The following is a 21,536-nucleotide window of genomic DNA, read 5'->3' as shown; positions in this document are numbered from 1 at the left end:
AACCCGATATCGGACAATCACTGGCCACCTTTGTCCTCCAGTGGCACGGGTCCACCTGGAGGCTCCGAAGATGTCTAGCTCTATGCTAGACGCCGAAGGTAAGCACCATGCCCCGGACTAACTTCTTCACTGTGTAGACATGGCTGTTGCACCGAAACTTAGAGTGGCAACGTTAAATGTTCGAGGTCTCGCCGCCAAGCGGAAACAGAGCCAGGTCTACAGGCTACTTGTGGATCATGATCTGGATGTGCTAGCTGTACAAGAAACAAAAGTAGACGGTGAGAAGGAGGCCCGGGGCATGGTGCTGAGGTTCACGACGCGTTACTACGCAATTGTAACTCAAGCAATAGGCACTTCTGCAGGCTGTGTTTTGTTCATTAAGAAGGTACCGGGTCTGGTAGTGCAAGATACCTTTTCTTGCCCGTCTGGTAGATTGGTTTCCTGTGATTTAGTATTCAATGAATGTCAGTGGCGTATAGTGTGTATTTATGCACCAACCATTTGCGAGGAGCGAGCAATGTTTTTTTCCAGCCTAAAGCAGCACTTCACTTTGGAAAGGAAATATGTATTACTGGGTGATTTTAACTGCGTCCTCAATGGGCGAGATCGAGCAAACGGACGCGCCATTTACGATAAAAGTAGTAGGACGCTAGCGGACGTAGTTACTGAATTCGAGTTAGAAGACGTGGGCAGCTGTATGGAGGGAACGCGGGATGTGCGTTTCACACATTTTCAGGGGAATAGCCATGCGCGTCTTGATCGCATTTACGTGTCGCTTGAATTAATAGCCCACTGCAAGACATATGCTGTCTACCCAATACACTTCAGTGATCATTGTTTAGTTAAATGTGATATGGGAGAGAAAACAAAAGGTGGAACTTTCTCATGGGAGCTGTGGAAGATGAATTCCACTTTGATCACTGACGAGTATTTCTTAGATCAGGCAATGAACTGTATCAATGAAATAAAAATGGATGATGAAGTTAAACTTGCAGAACAATGGGAAGAGTTCAAGCTGCGAATAAAAATAAAAGCTATTGATCGTTCTTGCGCATTGAGTTACGAAAGGAAAAAGAAAGAAAAAGAACTCCGAAAGACTTTGGAAAGACTAATAGACTTGGAGTGCAAACAACCGGGAGAGTATAAAATTGACATACGCAATATTAAGCAGAAACTTGCTCTGTTTGACGAGGAACGCTACCGCGGTGCTCTCGTCCGTGCTAGGGCTGAGGCATTAGCGGCTGGAGAGACGCCGACCAAAAGAGCGTTAGGCGTGGAGAAAACGAACGCTCGACGGAATCATATCGAAAAAATAGAGAAGGACGGTCACAAAGTAACCGATACGGACAGCATTTTATCCGTATTTTCAAGTCATTTTGAATCCCTTTTTGCGTGTAGACAGGTAAACCTAGAAAGATTTAAAGACGAATATTTAGGACGCATGCCGCAAGTGAATGAGGAAGTGAAAAAAGCTTTGGAATTATCTATATCTGCATCTGAAGTTGAACGGGCGATTGATAAGTTAAATCCCGGGAAATCTCCAGGACCAGATGGTCTTTGTGCCAAGTGGTACAAATGTTTTAAAAGTGAATTGTCTTCAATACTTGCGGGCGTATTTAATGAGGCATATCAGGAAAAGAAATTACCACCATCCTTTGGTGAATCGCGTACCGTTCTTATTCCGAAAACAGACGAGGTTGAAAAGCTCAGGCACGTCACAGCGTACAGGCCAATCGCACTGACAAATGTAGACTACAAAATATTAATGAAAATTTTGGCAGCTAGACTTCAGTCAGTTATAAAAGATATCGTTGGTCCACACCAAACGTGTGGAATCAAAGGGCGGTCAATAGCTACAAATGGTCATAAAATGCGATCCGTGCTCGAATGTGTTGACACCAGTCAAGCTCTGCTGACTTCAGCTGGATCTGGAGAAAGCGTTTGATTGCGTTTCCCACGCTCTTTTGTTTGCAGTATTGAAGCACATTAATGTTGGTAAGATAATTATTGACGGAGTAGCCATGGCATATCGGAACGGTAGTACGAGACTAATTATCAACAAGACATTGGGCCCCCCCATAAGAATCGAGCGCTCAGTGCGTCAAGGTTGCCCTGTTAGTCCACTTTTGTTTTGCATCTATATTGAAACTTTATGTCAGTCGATATTGCAGAATGACATCATTAATGGGTTTAGAGTACAATCTTCAGAGGTCAAACTACTCGCATACGCTGATGATGTTGCGATTTGTAGCACTACCTATGGCGGTATTGTAGAATCAATCAGAGTTTCTAAATCTTTCGCCGAAGTTACAGGAAGCCACATAAACTGGGGTAAATGCCTCGGCTTCTGGCATGGATATTGGCCTTCAACACCAGAATTTTTTGCAGCAATTAAATGGACAAGAACGCCAGTTAAATATCTCGGAGTACCGCTTGAGTCATACAAAAGTACTGATGAATATTGGACACAGCAAACGAAAGAAATTAAAGAGAAAGCGAATAGGTGGAATGCAACCTATCTGTCCATGTTTGCAAGGGCTACTGCATGCAACTGGTTTTTTGTGTCAAAGCTGTGGTATGTGATGCAAGTGCTGTACTGTTCCCGGGTCAATGTGCAAAAATTACATCGGGTGTTTGCAGTATTTGTGTGGGGTTCTAACTGGGAAAGGTGCAGTCGCACGAATTTGTTTAGACGGGTGAAGTGTGGAGGCCTTGGGCTAGGACATCTGTTTATCAAGCAGTTAGTAAATAGGTTTTTCTTTTTTCGTGAGACAAGAGACCCTTTCCTACTAACAGTGTGTCAAACAAGACTAAGTAGACTGTTGCCCGAGTTTGTTGTGAGCACTCATGTTACCACAGGGGCTGTGCAAGGATACATGAAGGAAGTTGTGGCCAGCGTGCGGTTTTTGTGTGTTCGGTTTTCAACTGACTACCTGTGGTCTGTTGGAAAGAAAAAACTGTACAAAGATTTATGTGACACGATGCTCCCCATCCCATTGTACAGAGCGCTATATACAGCACGCAAGGGCCAGAATGTACTTAAACGAGTTAAAAAAATGCCAGCAGCTCCAAGTGCGAAAACGTTCTTTTTCAAATTACACACTGGAACACTTCCTGTAAGAACCTTCCTAGAGGAGCGTGGGTTTTATATGCCTTGGGGATCTCACTGTCTCATCTGTAAGAAACCGGAAACTATTGACCATGTTTTTCTGCACTGTTGGGAAGGAGTTTATTTTTGGGACGTATTACAAAGGACAATAAAAAAAGAGTTCCCGTTAGATCCTCATGGGATCAGGTATTTGGATATAGAGAATGATGATGGATTTCCTTTCGATTTTATTATGATGACTGCCTTGCATAGTATATGGCGCTCTAGAATGGCTGGATTTCATTGTGACCCAGACAGAAGACCAGCAAGAGAGTATTTTAAAGAAAGCATCTCAAGATTTCTCGAGGTAGTAAGAACAGATGAATGTGTACCTTTATGGGTAGAAAGGGTAGAAGCCCTACTGACCATGAAGGAATTCTAGAACGTGATGTGTTATAGTAATGCTTGACGGGCTTAGTTATTTTCCAGTTTTTTGTATTGCTCAATGTGAATTGTAATATATTAAGCGTAGCAACCCGCATGTGAAGTTTACCGGAAATAAAGAAAAAAAAAAGGTTTCGTAGCCGAATGGTCTGACGCGTCGCTCCGGAGAGTTCACCGTAGTTTTGAAGTGCATGGGTTCGAATCCACGTGGTGCAAATTCGAAATGTTTTTTTTTTTTCAGTAACTTCAACTTAATTGCACACGGAAGTGAACTGCACGTATCTATTCATTTGTAGCATACCGTGTTCCCTTGTGAGGGCCGGAACCTGCTGAGCTGGCATGCCGAGGTTTGACCAGCATGGCGATTCTGTCGCGATTATACCGCGTTGTCGGTTTACCTCGTTGATGTGAGCGAGTACTGCGTGTAAGCTGACGTTAATTCATTGATTAGGTAGCACAGCAGCTCCAATGAGGCTGGGTTAACTACAGGTGCATTTTTTCGAAGCTCCCACAACAAGTAAAAAAAAAACGGCGGCGCGGGTCGCGCGGAGAGCGAAAACCTGATACGAAAGCGACAAACATAAATTACCAACTCGCATATTTGGATTGTTTGTCCGACAACACAGGCGTTTGTTTTTTAACCTGATGACAAATATGTATGCTTAGAAGTTTCCCGAGAAGCATTTATTGATTCTCGTACACCCCAAGCGACGCACTACTTTTTGGTCGCGGCAGTACACAGCGCAAACAAGAGCGCTAGCTTTGACAGCGTAGCACATGATGTATGAAACGGAGTATAGTTCGTCGGTTAGTAGACCAATCAACGGACTGAAACACTGAAAAAGTCCTAGTAAAAAAAGGACCTTGCGCAAGCATACTTACGGTGTGAACATCGTGGAAAAACTCATCTACAGTGCTTTTCATCAGGATCCCTACAACTCAGCCAATACAATCCAAGAGATGCGCCTTATAAAATAAAAAGTACGGGCAAAATGATTCATACAGCGTTGCCTGATTCACTTCAACTTAACGCAAGTTATTGGGTCAGCCGATCTGGTGATCTTTTTGTTCCTTCCCGTCTTCACATAGCCACGCGTGCACGGTGACTGAAAGCAGCGACACACTCTTAAAAAAAAGTTAGTAAAAAGGTAGTAACTGCAAGCGAACAGGTAGTAACGACAACGGTTACTACCTTTCCTGAACCGTTCCTAGCTTCTTCCTACCTATTTACTACTTACATTAGTAAACAGTTGCAACCTAACTGCAATAGGGTAGCAACTGCAGCTGTTACTACCTCTCTTGAATTTTTACTACCTCTTTGCTACCTATTTACTACATACATTAGTAAGCAGTTACTAGCTGCATGCAAAGAAGTATAGTAGCTGCAACGTTTACTACCTCACTTGAGGTATTACTAACTTTTTCGTATTCTTGTTAGTAAAGAGTTGAAATGTTGAGTAGTTGAAGGTATTGAAATACAAATTCTATACTTGATCACGGTCTCTCTCTTCACCAAGCCCAGGGGTGGTTCATGACCCTTATATATATATATATATATATATATATATATATATATATATATATATATATATATATATATATATATATATATATATTATTCGAAGGTCGTTATTCGAAGGTCGCAGGTTCGGTCCCTGCCCACGGCAAAGTTATTTTTTCACCCACTTTTCTTTCTTCACGTTTACATTACAATTTGGTCTAATACCTTTCCCTATACTTTCCTCTTGGCATTATTGTCTGTTAGATCTCATTATTATTGTGTCAAAACACGCAAACACGAGCCCTTAATTATACACTTCTTTCCCTTATATATATATATATATATATATATATATATATATATATATATATATATATATATATATATATATATATATATATATATATATATATATATATATATATATATAGGCACCATGTGTAAAAAACAGAAAATATTCTATAGGTGTAAATTTTCACAGCTGTACATTTGCATAACTCTAAGCTAACAGGCCCTAAGCCGTAACTTTGTGGCTGCCCATTGTGTTTCATGTTGATTAACCGAAATTGTTCGCTGAATGATAATATTTCGGTTGCAGTTGAAGGTAGCAATTTCACATTAACAGCAGATGTGCGCATCAGATAGTCCAAAGTAACAATCATATCAATTATCCGCTCCGGATACTACTAAATAAACAGAGCAATATGTAACAAAGTAACCATGCACAATGCGTTTCACTATAAATGTGGTGGATATCATTTAATTTGTTATCACACAAAGTGCCATGCGCTCTGCAGCAATACAGTGGGAAGAGACCAATAACACTGATAAAAGAAAAAGAATGTAACAAGCTTTGGTTAGAAAACAGTAGATGAAAGGGTGCATCAGGTACAGTAAAAGATAAATACAGTAAAGACAGCACACTAGAAACCATACACTAAAAGAGAGATGTAACATAAAATCATACGTCATCTTCAGTTGCGTAGCCAGGGAGGACATTTCCAAATACACAAACTCCAGAGCAAAAATATATGAAGTATGACTGAAACCCCTCTCCTAAAAAAACATTGGCTACGCTACTAGTAGTTTAGATTCAGCCCGTGACAAAAAGCTGTCTAAGATGACAATTTGGACATCATTCAACAATCATAATTTCAGGCCGTAGCATCAGCTCAGCACCAAAATATAGGTCAAGAACTTGAGGTGATGGAAGATTGAAGGGCTGTACAAGTTTTTGCTCGTCTGTATTGTCGACAACATACGACCAGCGGTGACGATCGAATCTGACTGTCATGAGCACATCTACAAGCAGGAAAAGGCTTCCGCAGTAAATATACAGCCTTCTTATTTGGCCAAAAAGTGGCAGCTGTTGCTTCTCTAGGATGACTACATCGAACTTTTTGAAAACCAAGTTTTCCACCTCGGCAGAACCAACTTCCCACACTGGAATGCCAGGAGAGACAACTTTGCGCATGTATGAGCACAAGTCTTCTAGCTTCAGCTGCCTGGATCTTTTAGTCTGTATGCCACGGTCCACTTCTAAGTTGGAAAATTCGAAACTCTGCAGCAACTGGTGTCTTTCTGCGATAGACTTGCATATATTTCGAAAGTTTTGGTTGCGCTGTGCAATAGTTTTCATGTACTGGTGTTTGGCTTCATATCGCATGCACCAGTATTGCTTTAGTGGACCAAGTTCACTGATGAGCCGAGGGTAATGAATCAAGAAATGCAGTTTGGGTATTATTGCACCAGGGTAGAGAGCAGCAAATGAAGATAAAAAAAATCGTATTTCATCTTGCAGATATGCCAAATGGTCGTGAGGAATCTTGTCGGCAAATGTTATATCTGCAATGCTTCTCAGAAGTAGGTACACTTCCCAGTGCTCATTTTGTTTAGGAACAATATCTGCAAACATAAGAGAAAAAAATCTGAATAGGCACCACTTTTGAGAAGCTGTTCCCTTGTATGCACTTTGCCCATTAAGAAAGGATTTCACGACTTCTTCCGGTTTGTTCTTTTTGTCGTGAGCACCAAAAACGAATGTGCGGATACGATCAAGGTCTGAGTGCCTAATTACTCCAGAACGAAGCAGGCCTTGCAAAATGTGCCTTAATACATGTGGAATGGCTCCCTCCAGCACATCGTGCATCAAGTCCGGAGGCAGTTGCACTGTCACATCAAAATAGGCAACATCTGTGAGTGGAGATTCATCTTTAACGCCGTACAGTGCTGTGCCTAGCTGCCTATTTATTTTAGCACTTGCAACGTGGTTTTGGTGCAAGGGCAGATTTCGAACCTGAACATCACTCTCGTGAAAGGCAGTGTTGAACGCCGAGTTTGGTGAAGTACAAAATCTGCATGGACGACCACGGCTGAAAGAACACGTGAATCCGCCAAGTCGATTCATTGAAAGGTTATCACCGGAAAAGGCAACAAGAATCGCTCTCACCTTTACCGCAACAGAGTTCTTCCACAGAGTGAAACCAGTCATCCATAAAGCTGATACGTCATCTACAACTGGCTTCAAAATAACATTGATTCCGTGCTTGATGACAAGTCTATATGGTGCAACTAAAACTACATGGATAGAGCTGAGCTGTGATCTGTATTTGGCATGGATGTTTACCACGCTGAAATACACGACAAGGATTTTGTGAACACCCCGCTTTGACCCCAGCGGATTCACTATCTCCACTTCGTCGCTGTACAACACAAAAAAAAGCGTATACTGCGCGCCATCCTCGAGTAGTGCATGCAACTTTTCTTTGTATATGCAGCCATCCCTAAAATTATGCAGCGTTGGTGAAGGCGCTCCTGTTGAGAAATCTAGCTCTATGTGGTCGCGGAAGTTCTCAGAGGACATAAGATTTCGCATGACACCACTTATAGGAACAAACTGAAAAGTCTCACCAGCACCAAGATCACGCACTTCAGGCTTTACGTATGGCAGGTGACGCTTGGCGAATTGCTCTCGCTTATATTTACTACTTGCTGCTTGAAAAATATCCTCTAAGAATTCACCAGCGAGTAACTTGCGCAGTTCGATTCCTGCCGACTCCATCGCGATGTTATTTTCAATGACAGAAGCGAATGTCCGAATTATGTCGAGAAAGGTAATCTTGAAGTCATTGAAAACACTTTCTGCCGTAGAGTGCGGTAGCTTGTGCACTTCTGCAACACGAAAAAAAAGTAAGCACAGCTGTTTTTTTATTTTCAGCACGAAGTCGTTGATTGTGGTCACTCGAGCAGTGGGAACAGAGACCGCATCGCATTCCGTGTTGATCATGTTCGACGAGCAACCAGATGAAAACATTTCACTGTGATCACCCACTGTGTCGTGCGCAGCGCAGCTTGTTGTGGCACGCACCGGTGGTTCTTCGAGGACTGTTGGTTCAACACCGGCTTCCTCTGCGTCATCCATGTCCATATATCGTCTGTGCACACGGTAAATGTGCCTTCGATAAGATTCGAACTCACTGTAGGTTTTCGCACACCCATCCACACCGCACATGATAGAAAATCTATTGTCGTGGCGATGGTCTCTTATGTGCCAGACGACTTTGCAGAGCTTCGTGGACGAGAACGCACATCTTGGGCATGAGTGTAACATGTTCACTCGCGGCAGTATTTGCGTACAGCCGCTGGGCGGTATTCTGGACTAAGTACGCCGACGGCTCACCATGATTACAGGTAGCTACATGGCAGACGTAACTGCAGTTCTATCCGTAGTTTTCACCAGCCGAACTGGGCCAGCATGGCTTACCATTTAGGACCAAAAAGTTGACAAGACGGCGGAGGGCGAAAAACATGAACCGGCAACACGTGGAAGCTCCGCATTCTTTGAGGGTTTTTGCACGGCCGGGCTAGACTGCACCTGGAAGGCGGGCGTCGTGGAGGAAGGGGGGGGGGGGGTGGGTGGCAAGGGTGAGATATTTTCACTGACAATAAGGATAAGGAGTAGTTGCCTTTACACGGGAATTCATGTGCCGTCTTAGCTGCGGGTAGCGAGAGGGTACACATTCCTACACGTGTCTAGCAGCGCCGTGAATATTGGTCGATGCAGAAACGGTTTCTTTCAAAATCAAGTTCAAGATCTAGTGAAGGATTCGACGAAACACCGTCTGGCGAGGGGCATACGTGTCTTGCAAATAAACAAACACTCGCCAAATTTGCAACGATATACGTTGCAATTAGCGAGCGTTTGTTTATTTGCAAAACAAGTTCAAGATTTGAAAAAGCCACGCTAAACTGGACGGACATGCTTTTCGTGGAAGTACACTGTGCAGGTGGATTTCTTGGACCTGCCCTTCATCGTGCCCGAAATACAGGCTGCCCGTAGGGAAAGCGCATGGGTTGGTTTACTTCATGCCACGCACGTGCTTATTGTGACATTTCATTCGTAGGGCAAGTATTGAACTTCCTGAGAAGCTACGGCAACATAAGAGCGATGTCCCCAAGTTCCAGTGACAAAGAGTACGTTCGCGGACCACGGCATCTATTTTCACAATGCCGGCGTCGTCGAACAAGATGCAGCTTATTTAAACAGGTTTTCGCGAAATCCTGGCCTATCCAAGACAGTCAGTCAGTCAACAAACTTTTTACACATTCCCCTGAGGAGCTGACGTCTTTCAAGACGGCTGGTCGGCTGCGGGCGGCACCCACGTCGGTACAGGAAGGGCATGCCCCTTTCGCAAGGAGACAGCCAGTAACTTCAACCGGCTTAAGGTGCGCTGCTAATCGAGTGCGCTCAATATAATTTCGCTCATCATGAAGAATAGGCACGACCCCACGGCAGGAAGAAAAAGTACGCGAATCGTGGAATTTTTTCTTGCAGCTAAAAAAAAAGAAGAAAAGAAGTGGATATTTCAAGGGCTAGTTTTTCTTTGTTAGTCTTGATATTGCACCTAAGAACAACAAAACAAAACATTTGTTTACTCCTTACTTTGATTGGCGTCCCTCTGTTTCAAGTAAAGTCCATTAATTAAAGGACTGCACAGCAAGCATAACCGCAATTAGTCTCCTAACCATGGTTATAGAAATTAAACGGGTGATTCCACGGGAGATAAGGTAATAAACCGAACTGAAGTGAGATCGACAGGAATCTGAAAAGGATGTATCACATTTGATTGAGTATTTCATATTTTATGTATATAGCACCAAGCAGCCCGAAAAGGAACCCAGTTTTCTTTTAAACTGCATAATTTATGGGATCAAAAATATGGAACATATTCAATGCGGGGGACCAATTTCATCACCCGTCGTTCTCGACAGGTGATGAGGGTGTTATAAGCAAACATTACCGTTGAATTTTTTGTGTGAAATGTATGCGACAGAAACAGTAAAGTAACATTTATGAAACGTACTTGTAAAGCGAAGGAAACTATTTTTGAAAAATTTCTGAATATGCAACACTAAGTATAAATTGTTGTTGGGCGATTTGATTTAACGTCAGTAGGGTACATAATACCGCAAACTTGGAAAAAACACAGATTCTAGTAAATAAGTAGGAGGGAGCAGAAAGGTCGTGCGATAAACTTCTTTGTTTATTTGAAAGAACAGGCCACCAGATTACAAATCTCTGCGAATGCGTGCGTCAAAATCGGTAAACACTGGTCACATTCGCGTGTCAGAAAGCTGCAGCTCGTTTTGGTAAAGTAAAATAGTCGTATCAATAATGTAAGCTGTGCCTCTTTTCTTAATGTCAAACGCCCCCAATAGCTCGCACTAATGTTTCGTTGCTTCTGCCTATTATCTTGACCTCGCGAAGCCGAGGATCACATCTGCAGGCTATACCATGCGCAGGTAAATACGCATTTCTTTTATTCTTTAGAGATAAAGGATGCTCCCGAGTCGGTCGTTGAGACAGCGTCCTGTTTGGCCTACGTACGTATTCCCACACGACAGCGGTATTTATGCAACCGTCACGCATTTCACATAAGGTATGGTGTGCTTCTTCAGGCATCCAGGCATTTCTGTCAACGTGGCTGACCCACGGACACCGTCCAGCCAACTTGTGTGGTGCCGAGATTACGCCCACGTACCATGCTTATTCCAGCTCACAATCATCAAAAGGTAGCAAAGGTTTGCTTTTGCGTCCACGTCTGGTGATGATGTAAAAATTTGAACGACTCTCGAGTGCAACGATCCCGGCGGCGATACCAAATGTTTGTTTTGTCGAGAAGTGGGTGACACGTGTTATTGGTACCTACTTTACACAGTGTTTAGACTTGAGTGAATAGCCGTTTGTAGAAGAATTATTAAGATGCTCGCTTAGCCGAATGTTTACACACCGACACCAACTCGAACAATCAGCCATTTTTACACACCAACCCGGTTGCCCCACGTACACCCACCTCAGTTGTCTATTGGCACAATGGTCACAGTAACTTAGAGTGGTCTAGAGTGGCTATAGACCACTCTGGGCTCCGTGTTTCGGAGCACAAACCGAGATCTCAACCAAAAAGTGTCACTTTTTTTGGTCTAGTGAAATATGCCGATGGAATATGCATGCCGATTCGACGCTGCAGTGTACTGGTTTAATATGGCAGACAGTGTGCCATCTTAAGAAGCGGAGGTTGGGAATACTTTCTAAGAAGAATAATAAAACATTAATTGGACAACTGCAGATCGAGAAGACATACGCGCCCGATATGTTTGAACTCTTTAGTGTGATTCAGCGGTCCTCTGGATACCATTCAATTGTACGATATGCCGGGGCCATCCTGATTAAATGCGTCGCAGTGGTCTAGCTAAACTATATATGGTCATATCTCCGACGAGCTTTGTAAAGGCAGCCACCCGCCCCATTATTCTGTCAACTAACATGATTTTAATTAGAACTAACAGACAATGACTCCAAGAAATATATAGAGGGTGTTATTAGAAGTAATTGCAATGTACATGTAAAGAAAGAAAATGGCATGGAAAGATAGCAGTCCGCTGGTAGGGACCAAACCTGTGACCTTCGAATAACGCATGCGATGCTCCAGAGCAGGGGTTCGCAACCTGCGGCCCGCGAGGCACTACTATATATGTGGCCCCGGCAGGACGTCCACCCCCCCCTCTCCTTCTAACCTTATTTCTTCGTATACTTAAAGGACCAGGCAGTTTTGGCCTAAAATGCAATTTTTTTAGTAACCAATGTTTAATTGGAACCTCATGACGCGTGCTTAAAATAAACATGATTTTACAGTTTTTTTACATTATCCCTTTGCTCGCAAAGCCCCCCCCCCCCTTCCATTTGGCCCGTCGCTGTGCCAACTTCTGCTCTAGAGCATCGCACGTGTCGAAGGTTCGGTCCCTGACTGCGGTAAGTTACCTTTTCGTCCACTTTTATTTCGTCAAACTTACATTGCAATAACTACGAATAACATTCCCTATACTATCTCTGGCATCATTGTCTGTTAGTCCTCATTAATATTCTGTCGAACAAAGAAAAACGAGCCGTTCAGTTTTCACTTCTTTCCTTCAGCCAATGTATGTATATCTTTCCTAACAGAACAACAAGACCTTGAAGCAACAAAAAAAATTTCTCACACAGGTTTTGATAGTGAATATTACCTACATGCAACACAATCACTCCATTAGAGTCTCTCTCGGAGTGAGACCGTGCGGAAGTGACATAATATCGCTTGTAGAATAAATGATGTTGACACCGGTGATTGTTTTGTCACGAACTCAATGGCCACGATAAATGAAATCTTAGCACTTCATTCACGTGCTCGGAGAACATATTCAAGTTCTCATCGAATGGCCGAGAGATAACAGAATTCTTTGCCTACATTATGCTTGAAGCAGTTTGTTTTTACGAGTGGCCTTGAAAACTGTGTCTCACACCTTTCAAAACAACACGTGGGGAGCTGCATCACACTATCTGAAATAACACAACCGCTGCTTAATTAGTATTGAGCGAAGTGGTAGCTGCACATGACTTCTGTCGTCGTAAATTCACGTTAAAACGGACGTGGCATCTGCCTACACGAGCGAGTCATGCAGCAGAGAATTAATATAAATTAATTAATTTGTGCGCTCGATGCACACAAATTGAATTGAGTTAGCTTCTTTGTGGTGGTCTTACTTATTTGTACCAATGTCCATCTGGTTAAGCGCATAATTGTAAGCTATATAAACATGGAAGGTGGTGGCGCGTTACAGTGTCGAACGTTAGGGGGGGGGGGGGGGGGCAGTGGTTTTCAGAATCGGAAAAGAAAGGAAAAGTGAACCCCGCAAATATTTGCCGCCAACTGCGACACCTGAGCAGTGGTTCACTGGGGAAGGGGGATAATAGACTAGAGTGGAGAGATGAAATGGGAATAAGAAAGCGAGAGAAGAGACCAGGAAAAAAAAAGGGGGGGGAGAACTTGTTCTCTTTTCATGCCCTTCTACTCACTCGCTGTCCCCAACTGGACCGGCATAATGAATAAAATGTTCTTTATTACCTTCGCATGCCAGCTACAGGTTTCAGACAGGACAAATTTCCGCTGCACAGAGCCAAATGGTCTTCAAGATTCAAAATTTTAACAACAGACAGCGTCGTTGTGATAGTTACCTTCAGGAGGCGCTGATTACTGAAACGCGGCAGGGGGCGCACACATCGACGGAAGCTGAGCCAGGCTAGGGTGGCTAGCCAGGCAAAGAGCAGGTTGTCGCAGTGTGAACGTGTCAGCAGCTTTCCTCCCGCGCCCACGTGCTTGTGTATTCATGGAGCCGCCGGAATTCCAATATTTGGTGTCATTTCAAGGCCGCAAGAAGATTATTTCTGCTCGTGGACCGACGGAGGCGGACATTTTGGAAGCCTTGAAGACGACAGACTTTGGCCATTCTTTGCAAGCATGCCGGATTGAGGTATGTTGTCTCTATCCTGAAGTGCATCGAATTGCATTGTGACAGTGGCCCAAACAGTACTGATTATATTCCGTTGTTAGCACGTGCTTCAACAGTTTTACCAAGCATGCGCTCGCGCTTTTCGAAGCGTGGGGCTTTTCTTGCCCTGCTCTCTCACTGGAGCTGTCGGCCCGCGAAGCGTGCACGTGGTCTCGGAGTTGCTGATGGGAGATGTAAACCAGGTTTAATCTCCGCTTCGGCGGCGCGCAACCACCCTTTGCTGGCATTCGCAGTGGTTGTGTTGCGATAATGTAATGGTGCGAATCGGCTATCGGGGTGGTTTTAAAAAAAAGTGAAGAAATAAGTGTGGCCTCGTAACTGTGGCTCACTTCGGAGGTCAACTCAACAACACTGCACCGAGGATGGGGAAGTGGGAATGACAGATGTAGAGGATGAGAGGTGAAAATGGTAAAAAAAAATGCGCACTCGATCTGTCTCTCGGAGGCACGCACGAACTTTCATTAGCGGAAAGTGGGGCAGCGCGCTTGGTCATCCAGTTATCGAGCAGGCAATGCACCAAGACACGGCGTTGGTAAGATGAGTGGCCGTCGCTGAGTTCGTTTCCTGGTGTTCAAATTGAGCGAGATTGTTCACGAATAAAGGCATAGCTAGGATGTTAAGAGGTTAGGTATGTAAGGAGATCAGCAAAAAAAAGTAAGACTTTTGTACCGCACGTAAAACATGAAATCAATAAAATTGGACTACAAGAAAGACTTATTATCAATTTCGAAGGACATGGAATAGGCTAATTTCTGTGGTTACTGCATGTATCTTCCATAGTGAAAATAGCGTGGGTGCAGAAGCTGCTTGTTAGCATCGGCATGCGCAGGGTTCCCCTCTGAAGAGGGGGGCTGGGTGAAGGTTGCACGCCGGGCACGTTCTCTCCCCCCACCCCGAAATTTTTTTTCGCTCTGCCTACACAGAACAAAATGAACGTTTACCTGCCCGGTACCCACTATAGATCAGAAACGTGCCCTCCCCTCTGAAAAAGATATCTGCATACTACCCTGGCTGACTTTGCGCTGCCTTCTGAAACTCAGCACCCCTCTCCCTATTGTGTCAATGAGTGGGGCAAACATGGCGACCCCCTTCTACGTCTTAATTGACAATAGGGTGAGGGGCGGGGGGACCGCCAGCTGTGCTCCCAGGTATGCTCGTCAGAAACTGAAAATTCTCAAAGCTAGCGTAAAGTGTTGTGTGTGTGTGTGTGTGTGTGTGTGTGTGTGTGTGTGTGTGTGTGTGTGTGTGTGTGTGTGTGTGTGTGTGTGTGTGTGTGTGTGTGTGTGTGCGTGTGTGTGTGTGTGTGTGTGCGTGCGTGTGCGTGCGTGTGTGTGTGTGTGTGTGCGTGCGTGTGTGTGCGTGCGTGCGTGCGTGTGTGTGCGCGTGCGTGCGTGTGCGTGTGTGTATGTGTGCGTGCGTGCGTGCGTGCGTGCGTGCGCGCGCAGTCTTGTGTTCTGGATGCTTGTTCACCAATGCTGTACGTTTGCCCCACGGTCGGCATTTCTGTCTCGCAGGTGTCGTTAGGTGTGTTTAATGCTTTGTATTCTTTGATATATTGTGTTGCTTTGTGTAGTGAAATCATCAATAATTATTAGGTGTGTGAGTATTCAAATTACCAATGGAATAGCGACGGATCCTTTATCTCTATTTAGCTATTTCATTGCCGAAATGTGTGCACTCGAAACATTAATGGGCTATCAACACTGTATTTATTAGCGCATGATTTCGCTTCTGCAAAAAACTATGGTGTTGCCAAGCGGTGGTGTTGGATGTTGAAACACAGTTTGAATTTTAGCCATTTTTGTAAAGGTGATAGCTGCCAGGTAAAGCCAGCTACATAGGTCAGAGAAAGTGTTTCCCAGAAACAGTCTGGAAGATAGAAGTGCAGCATAGCGTTCTTGCAGAGTAATATGAGAAGCACGATCATAAGATCGACTTCGACATCGCTTCTGTTCTTGAAACAGAAAGGAATCTATGAAGGAGGCTCTTGTTCAAATGCTGTTACATTCAGAACACACCTGTAAACATGAACCGGTCGTTAGGAACAATTCCCTCTGTATACGTTCACAGCCTCCGATACGCGAGAGAAAGAGAAAGCAGGGGCCATTGTCAAACAAGACGGGGAGATGCTTCCATGACCAATATAGTCATCTCCTTAGGAAAATACCGAATTGGTTCCGAAACGTCGAGATCTCTACGAACTTGGCTAGAGCCATTTCTAATTTCTAAATTGTGATACACTGTAGAAGAAAAGTTTGACGACAGAGATAACAACAGAGCTAAAAAATTTGCTTCAGCTTAGCGCACGCAAGAAATGCAGCCTAATAATTCCTTCAACGTGCGAAAATATAAGGCTCCATGGTCTATTGAATGAAGACTTGTGCCATTAGCGTATACAGTATTTTATAGATAGCAGATACTGTGAGTGTGGTTTTTCGTTGTAGCACAGTGATTATCTTCTGCTAGTACAGCAATCATTAAATGCTTTTGTTTATTTCTAATTGATGTTATGAAACAGTGAAATTTCACAAGTTTAATTGTCACTATTTCACAAATCTGAACTTACTGATACCGAATGTCCAGACGAGTAATTTACAATGCTCTTTACAATACATACATTAAGGGTTTCTCGACAATACACACGGCATCATGATAATAATAAAAAAAAACAGGACAAGTAAAGTGATTCTAGGGTGCTATTGAATATAACATTGGTAGTCTGCTTACTTCAGGTTCTGTGCCTATTGAGGTAACTTTATGGGAATTTGAACATCACATCTGAATCTCTTTCAGGTATACAACGTCCGACATGATGAATTTGTGGACCCACCAGCTGGCCATGTCTTCTCTGAGAAAGATAAAATCAGGCTTGTGTGCAGTGAAAACTTCTTAATGAGCTGCAGGTCAGTACCTAAATTTCAGGTGCCAAGTTTAATATTGCTTTTGGAAAACTGCATCACTTACTAGCCTCTGTTTTCAGCACAACTGACAAAGTGACAGCAGTGCATGAAGGTAGCCTGCCCAAGACCCTTGAAAGTAATGAGCAGTCACCTAGTCAGCAGCTTGCCTGCTGTGAAAATGATTATAGGCTACCACCTGTGCCCTTAGATATTAAGGATGCGATTGAAAGGACACAACCAGGAAAAGTGTCCAGTCACACTAAATCCCGCATTGTAGGGTGGATTGCAAATCATCTCATGACTATAACAGTGTAAGTATAGGCATGTATTTGCATGTGTTTAATTCAGTACAGGTTTTAAAGTTGCTCTTTTTTACAGCTATCCAGGAAGCCTCTACGAAGCAGCTGCAAAATCTCTCGTGTTGGAATATCCAGTGCTAAGGGACACTATTGGCACAGGCTGGGTAAGCACTAAAGCAATGGCATTCCTATAACTTTATTGGGATGTCATACATGTTGGTGAGCTAGACTGCAGGTGCCCTTCAAGTTATTTTGTTCTTGGAGAGCATTCAAGAAGTTTCAACCCCATATTTATTACATTTGAATAATTGCCATGCATGTTCTTAGAGTCGTTTCATCGAACTCTGATAATGGCAGACATTAACTTGAGGGTTTGATAATAATCATCAACTAGGTGCCCATGGCCAATATATTCATATCATGCATTAATAAAGTTAAAAACTGGCCCTGGTTATAAGCTTTAACACCGGTTTAAGAGGATAAATACAGATGTAATGCATCGCTTCTGGGGATTGAATATTACCACTAATGGTATATGTAGTTTCTAATCACAGCTTGAATAGAGGCTCACACAAGCTCAGTTCTGCGACTGAAATGCCACGATCTTCGCCATGCCGCATGGCTCCAGCACATACATAAAATGCAGGAACCGGAGTTTGGAATGAGCAGATAAAGCTAAAATACAACAGATATGCTGATATTACTAGGAACAGCTAAATTTGCCAGGTATTGTCACCTGAATCTGCTTCTGCCCCATAGCAGGTTAAAAGCAGTGTATCAAGGTTCCCAAAGAATCATTTGCTTCAAAAGTGACCATGTTCAAAGAGGACAGTGTCCACTGTGCGGAAATTTGAAATAATAAAAAAAATTGTTGTTTCCAGGACTCATGGAAAGTCTCCTTGAAATACAAATTCGCATATATGAGGAAGTCTCTGTGCACAGTTCCAGCTGTTCAAGCAGCGAGAGCAGCTTACGGAAAACGCAAAGACTTAGAAGAAAGCACCAATACTAAGCGGCACTGCCATGTGGTAAGTGAAACGTCAAATGGACTGGTACATAGAACTCAACTATGAAGTCACTCTTATTTTATGTGTGAGCTACTGAAGTAAAACATTATTCATGTTTTTAACGATATAACCTCTTCATATCAACACATTAAGAAGCCAGGCAAGTTTTCAGGGCCATATTGACAGTTAAAGTATAGTAAATGCAAAATAAGACAAAATAAATTTGGTAAACAAAAAAATCATCTTATCTCCTATGGAGAACAAAACAACAACTTTCACAGTTTTCATGCAAGGCTCTATTATTTGAGTCAAGATGGTAACGCTCTATCAAACTTCTATGTGTCCCTGTATGTTTAAAACTCGGCGTTTCAGCAAGTGCCGCGGGCATGTTGCTCGATTCCTCATTCTTTTCTTCATTTTGTAGCTAGGTTCCCGACTTGGCTGATTCCATGCTCCTTGGTTAGCAAGTAGTAGATTTATTGCTCGGTATCAGCTTGTTATTGACATCATGCATCATTCCAGCTTTAAATATTGTGTTCTACATTTTGCACCATACTTATCACTGAAAGTGACTGACAATCCTTTGATTCAACTATTAAACTCGCATGAGTACTGAAATAAGTGGACAGGTGAAATCAAACTACTGCAGCTCAGTGAGCATGTGATGTGAAAGCTCCAACCAGCGATAATTAATGCCCTTTCAGTGGCCACCATAAACAATGCCCATATGCTATGCTTGGCTTCAATATCTGTCTGTCCTCTACATTAGAAAAGCTCCTTATTGCTCTTTATTTGTTGACTACACCATGTAACTATACATAAACCAATGTTTTTCCAGAAGCTTTTTAGAGGTGAACATTTTTTTTTGGGGGGGAGGCAAGATACATATTAGGTTCGAAATTTCAAGTTTTCAAACTTTCTTTTTATATGAAAGAACAAGCACTACTAACTAATATCTGGTCAAAGTTTTACATATATGACATACATATAAAGGCAACAACTCTTGTATTCTAACACCGACACCGCAGTTGGCAATATTTAAAATCAGTGTTACCTCTTCAGACTCCTTCTGATATAGGTAGGAGGCGTGGTTCACTGGTTTTACACACACATTTGCGATATGCTGGTTCACAAGGTGTAAATTTGGAAGTGGTGAAGTGCCGAGGTGGTCGACATTGGAGAGAATCATTGTGAGAACTTTGATATTAACATAATTTATGACACACTCGCAGAGCAAGATGGTATCAGTACACACTGCTTCAGTTCTCTTACGTAAGTCAACCCTGTAATTGAGTTCTCTACACATGTCCAGTTCAAAAAAATGCCAACATTCTTCAACTGAGCTAGCAAAAAGTTGAGTTTTCATGTCTGCCTATTTCATGTCATTTGTCGTGATCTTTCACTGTGCAGTACCATCTTTTTTTTGCTGATTAGATTGTAGATCTCTCCCAACATGTCGCTTCTCAGCATGATGAGGCTACAATTAATAGCCATATTGACTACATGGTGAAAGAAATCAAGCGGCCTATTCCTGACATGCAAAAACTCGGTGATTCTATGGAGCAGACAAGACCATCTAGACAGAAGTGGATGAAGGAAATGAGGCCATCAACAGCAGATGTGGTGCTGAAATACCCTGCTTTGGCAAAGGCTGAAATGGTGAGCAGAAACAGCTGTGGTTTTGATCCTGCTGCAGAAATGTATGTGAGAGAACTTAACAATGAGTTTTTTTATGTTATCGATAGTTGCAAATTTGTTGGTGATTCGGTACAATTTTTTTGTCGTTCTAGCTTCATGAGGAGTTCATTGCTCTCACTGGCGTTAACTTAGAAAAAAAGGTCCTGGAATTTATAAACCGGTATGGAGACCGGTGTTTTGAGCTTGCGAAGTGTCGTCGTTGCGCGAAGGAAGCTGTGAAAGCAATTGAAGAAGAAGTCGAGGCACTGGATGGTGACGAAAAGAAATGTACGTGTAGAAGCTTGCCAGCTTTTCCAGTTTTCCCAAATTTCCAAACTTTTATAAGTCATTTTCATAGGAGTATTACTGTCAATGCCCTTATATGTGAAAGTTTGATGTGCCTAAAAATATTTCGTCAACAGATCGCTTTGCCGTTGGCATTGTCGAGTTGCTGCCCATGCTCCTAAAGGAGCAGCCGCGATTTCTGCAGGGACCGGTGAGCTTATTTGCTTTACCTTTTTTTATATCAGCTAGTATACTTTTCATCAGTGATGCTGATTTTATGTATTACTCATTTTACAGGACACCTACCCTGCCCTTTCGCTGAAGGGCAAAAATGCCTCTGAAGCTACAAACATAGTTGCGAGCTTTGAAGGGCTTAGTGTAGAGGTGCTTGATGTAATTGCAGGTATGACGGCGCTTATGGAAATATACTGGATATTCGATGTCAAGTACAGTGGCGCCAACAAAAAAACATTCACTCTACTTGAACATTTCTGTGGCTTGCCGACAAGTGCAAAGCAGATGCCGCTAGTCATACGGCAAATATCATCGCTTGAAAAGGCAACTTAAGTTATGCCTACAGACGTGTGTTATCAATAAATGTTTTCATATAAAAATGCACTGTGTGGCATATTTCATTGCTCCCTGGCTTTTGGAACAATGCATTGTTTTGTTCCTGACAATGTCAGCCGCATAAACCTGTGGTTTTATACGGCCGTTGACACTCAGCAGTGAATTTGGAGGTGTGTTCGTAGTGTCTTTCATGATAATATATTTCGCAGTGTGGAACAGAACCAGGTGTTTTCCAAGAAAAAGTGCTAAATACCATGATGCAATACATTGGCAATTATTCTGATTTTATATGTATAGTGCATATCTATATTATTGGTATATATACCCGCATTTTCGTCGCATTCATTACAGCTACAATGTTCTCGGTAAAATATGGCCATCAGAATAATCAATTCAACTAACCTGGTGTGCACACAATTGTGTATTCGAAGAGTCTGTCGTACCTCCATACCAGCCGTAGCTAGTAAGAACGTAGCATCGATTACTAACATATTAGCTTCGTAACTTTGGAAGAAGGTAGTGGAACTTGCTACTTTTGGGTAGCAACGGCTTGTCACATATGTTACAACCATATTATAGTAATGGGAGTAGTAGTAACTATTGCTACATATGCCGTTACTAACAGGAAGTAGTAATGGCAAGGCCAGTAACAGTTACTACCCTTGTTGTTGCTACCTGCTGTTAGTAACAGCAACGGTAGTAAGGATTCCTACCCTTGCTTTTACTAGCTGCTGCTAGGAACGGCAAGAGTAGTAACAGTGACTACGCTTGCCGTTACTAACTCCCGTTACTAACAGGGTTGTAACATATGTGACAAACTGTTACTACCCAAAAGTAGCAAGTAGCACTACTTTTTTTTTAAGAGTGCAGGGCGGCCGCTCC

The 21,536-nt window shown here is 42.8% G+C and overlaps 1 protein-coding gene across 1 annotated transcript; it reads left to right on the top strand.

Annotated features, from left to right (window-relative positions):
• The first annotated feature begins 5,469 nt into the window (after positions 1-5,469).
• On the top strand, positions 5,470-20,700 carry LOC142774616 (sterile alpha motif domain-containing protein 3-like). The gene is made up of 9 exons (XM_075875193.1): positions 5,470-13,877; positions 16,710-16,819; positions 16,897-17,127; positions 17,195-17,279; positions 17,997-18,143; positions 19,557-19,781; positions 19,913-20,087; positions 20,222-20,295; positions 20,382-20,700. The coding sequence occupies exons 1-9, from the start codon at positions 13,734-13,736 to the stop codon at positions 20,649-20,651; spliced, it is 1,461 nt and encodes a 486-aa protein (XP_075731308.1). The 5' UTR covers positions 5,470-13,733; the 3' UTR covers positions 20,652-20,700.
• Positions 20,701-21,536: the final 836 nt, after the last annotated feature.

Source organism: Rhipicephalus microplus, chromosome 10 (assembly GCF_043290135.1).
Source record: "Rhipicephalus microplus isolate Deutch F79 chromosome 10, USDA_Rmic, whole genome shotgun sequence".
Classification (NCBI taxonomy): Eukaryota; Metazoa; Arthropoda; class Arachnida; order Ixodida; family Ixodidae; genus Rhipicephalus; species Rhipicephalus microplus.
This window is presented reverse-complemented; position numbering and strand designations above follow the sequence as displayed.

Coding starts and splice junctions, on each gene's coding strand:
- LOC142774616 (XM_075875193.1), top strand. CDS start 13,734: ATGGAGCCGCCGGAATTCCAATATTTGGTGTCATTTCAAGGCCGCAAG. Junction 17,128..17,194: donor CATCTCATGACTATAACAGT/GTAAGTATAGGC, acceptor TCTTTTTTACAG/CTATCCAGGAAGCCTCTACG. Junction 20,296..20,381: donor CGCGATTTCTGCAGGGACCG/GTGAGCTTATTT, acceptor CTCATTTTACAG/GACACCTACCCTGCCCTTTC.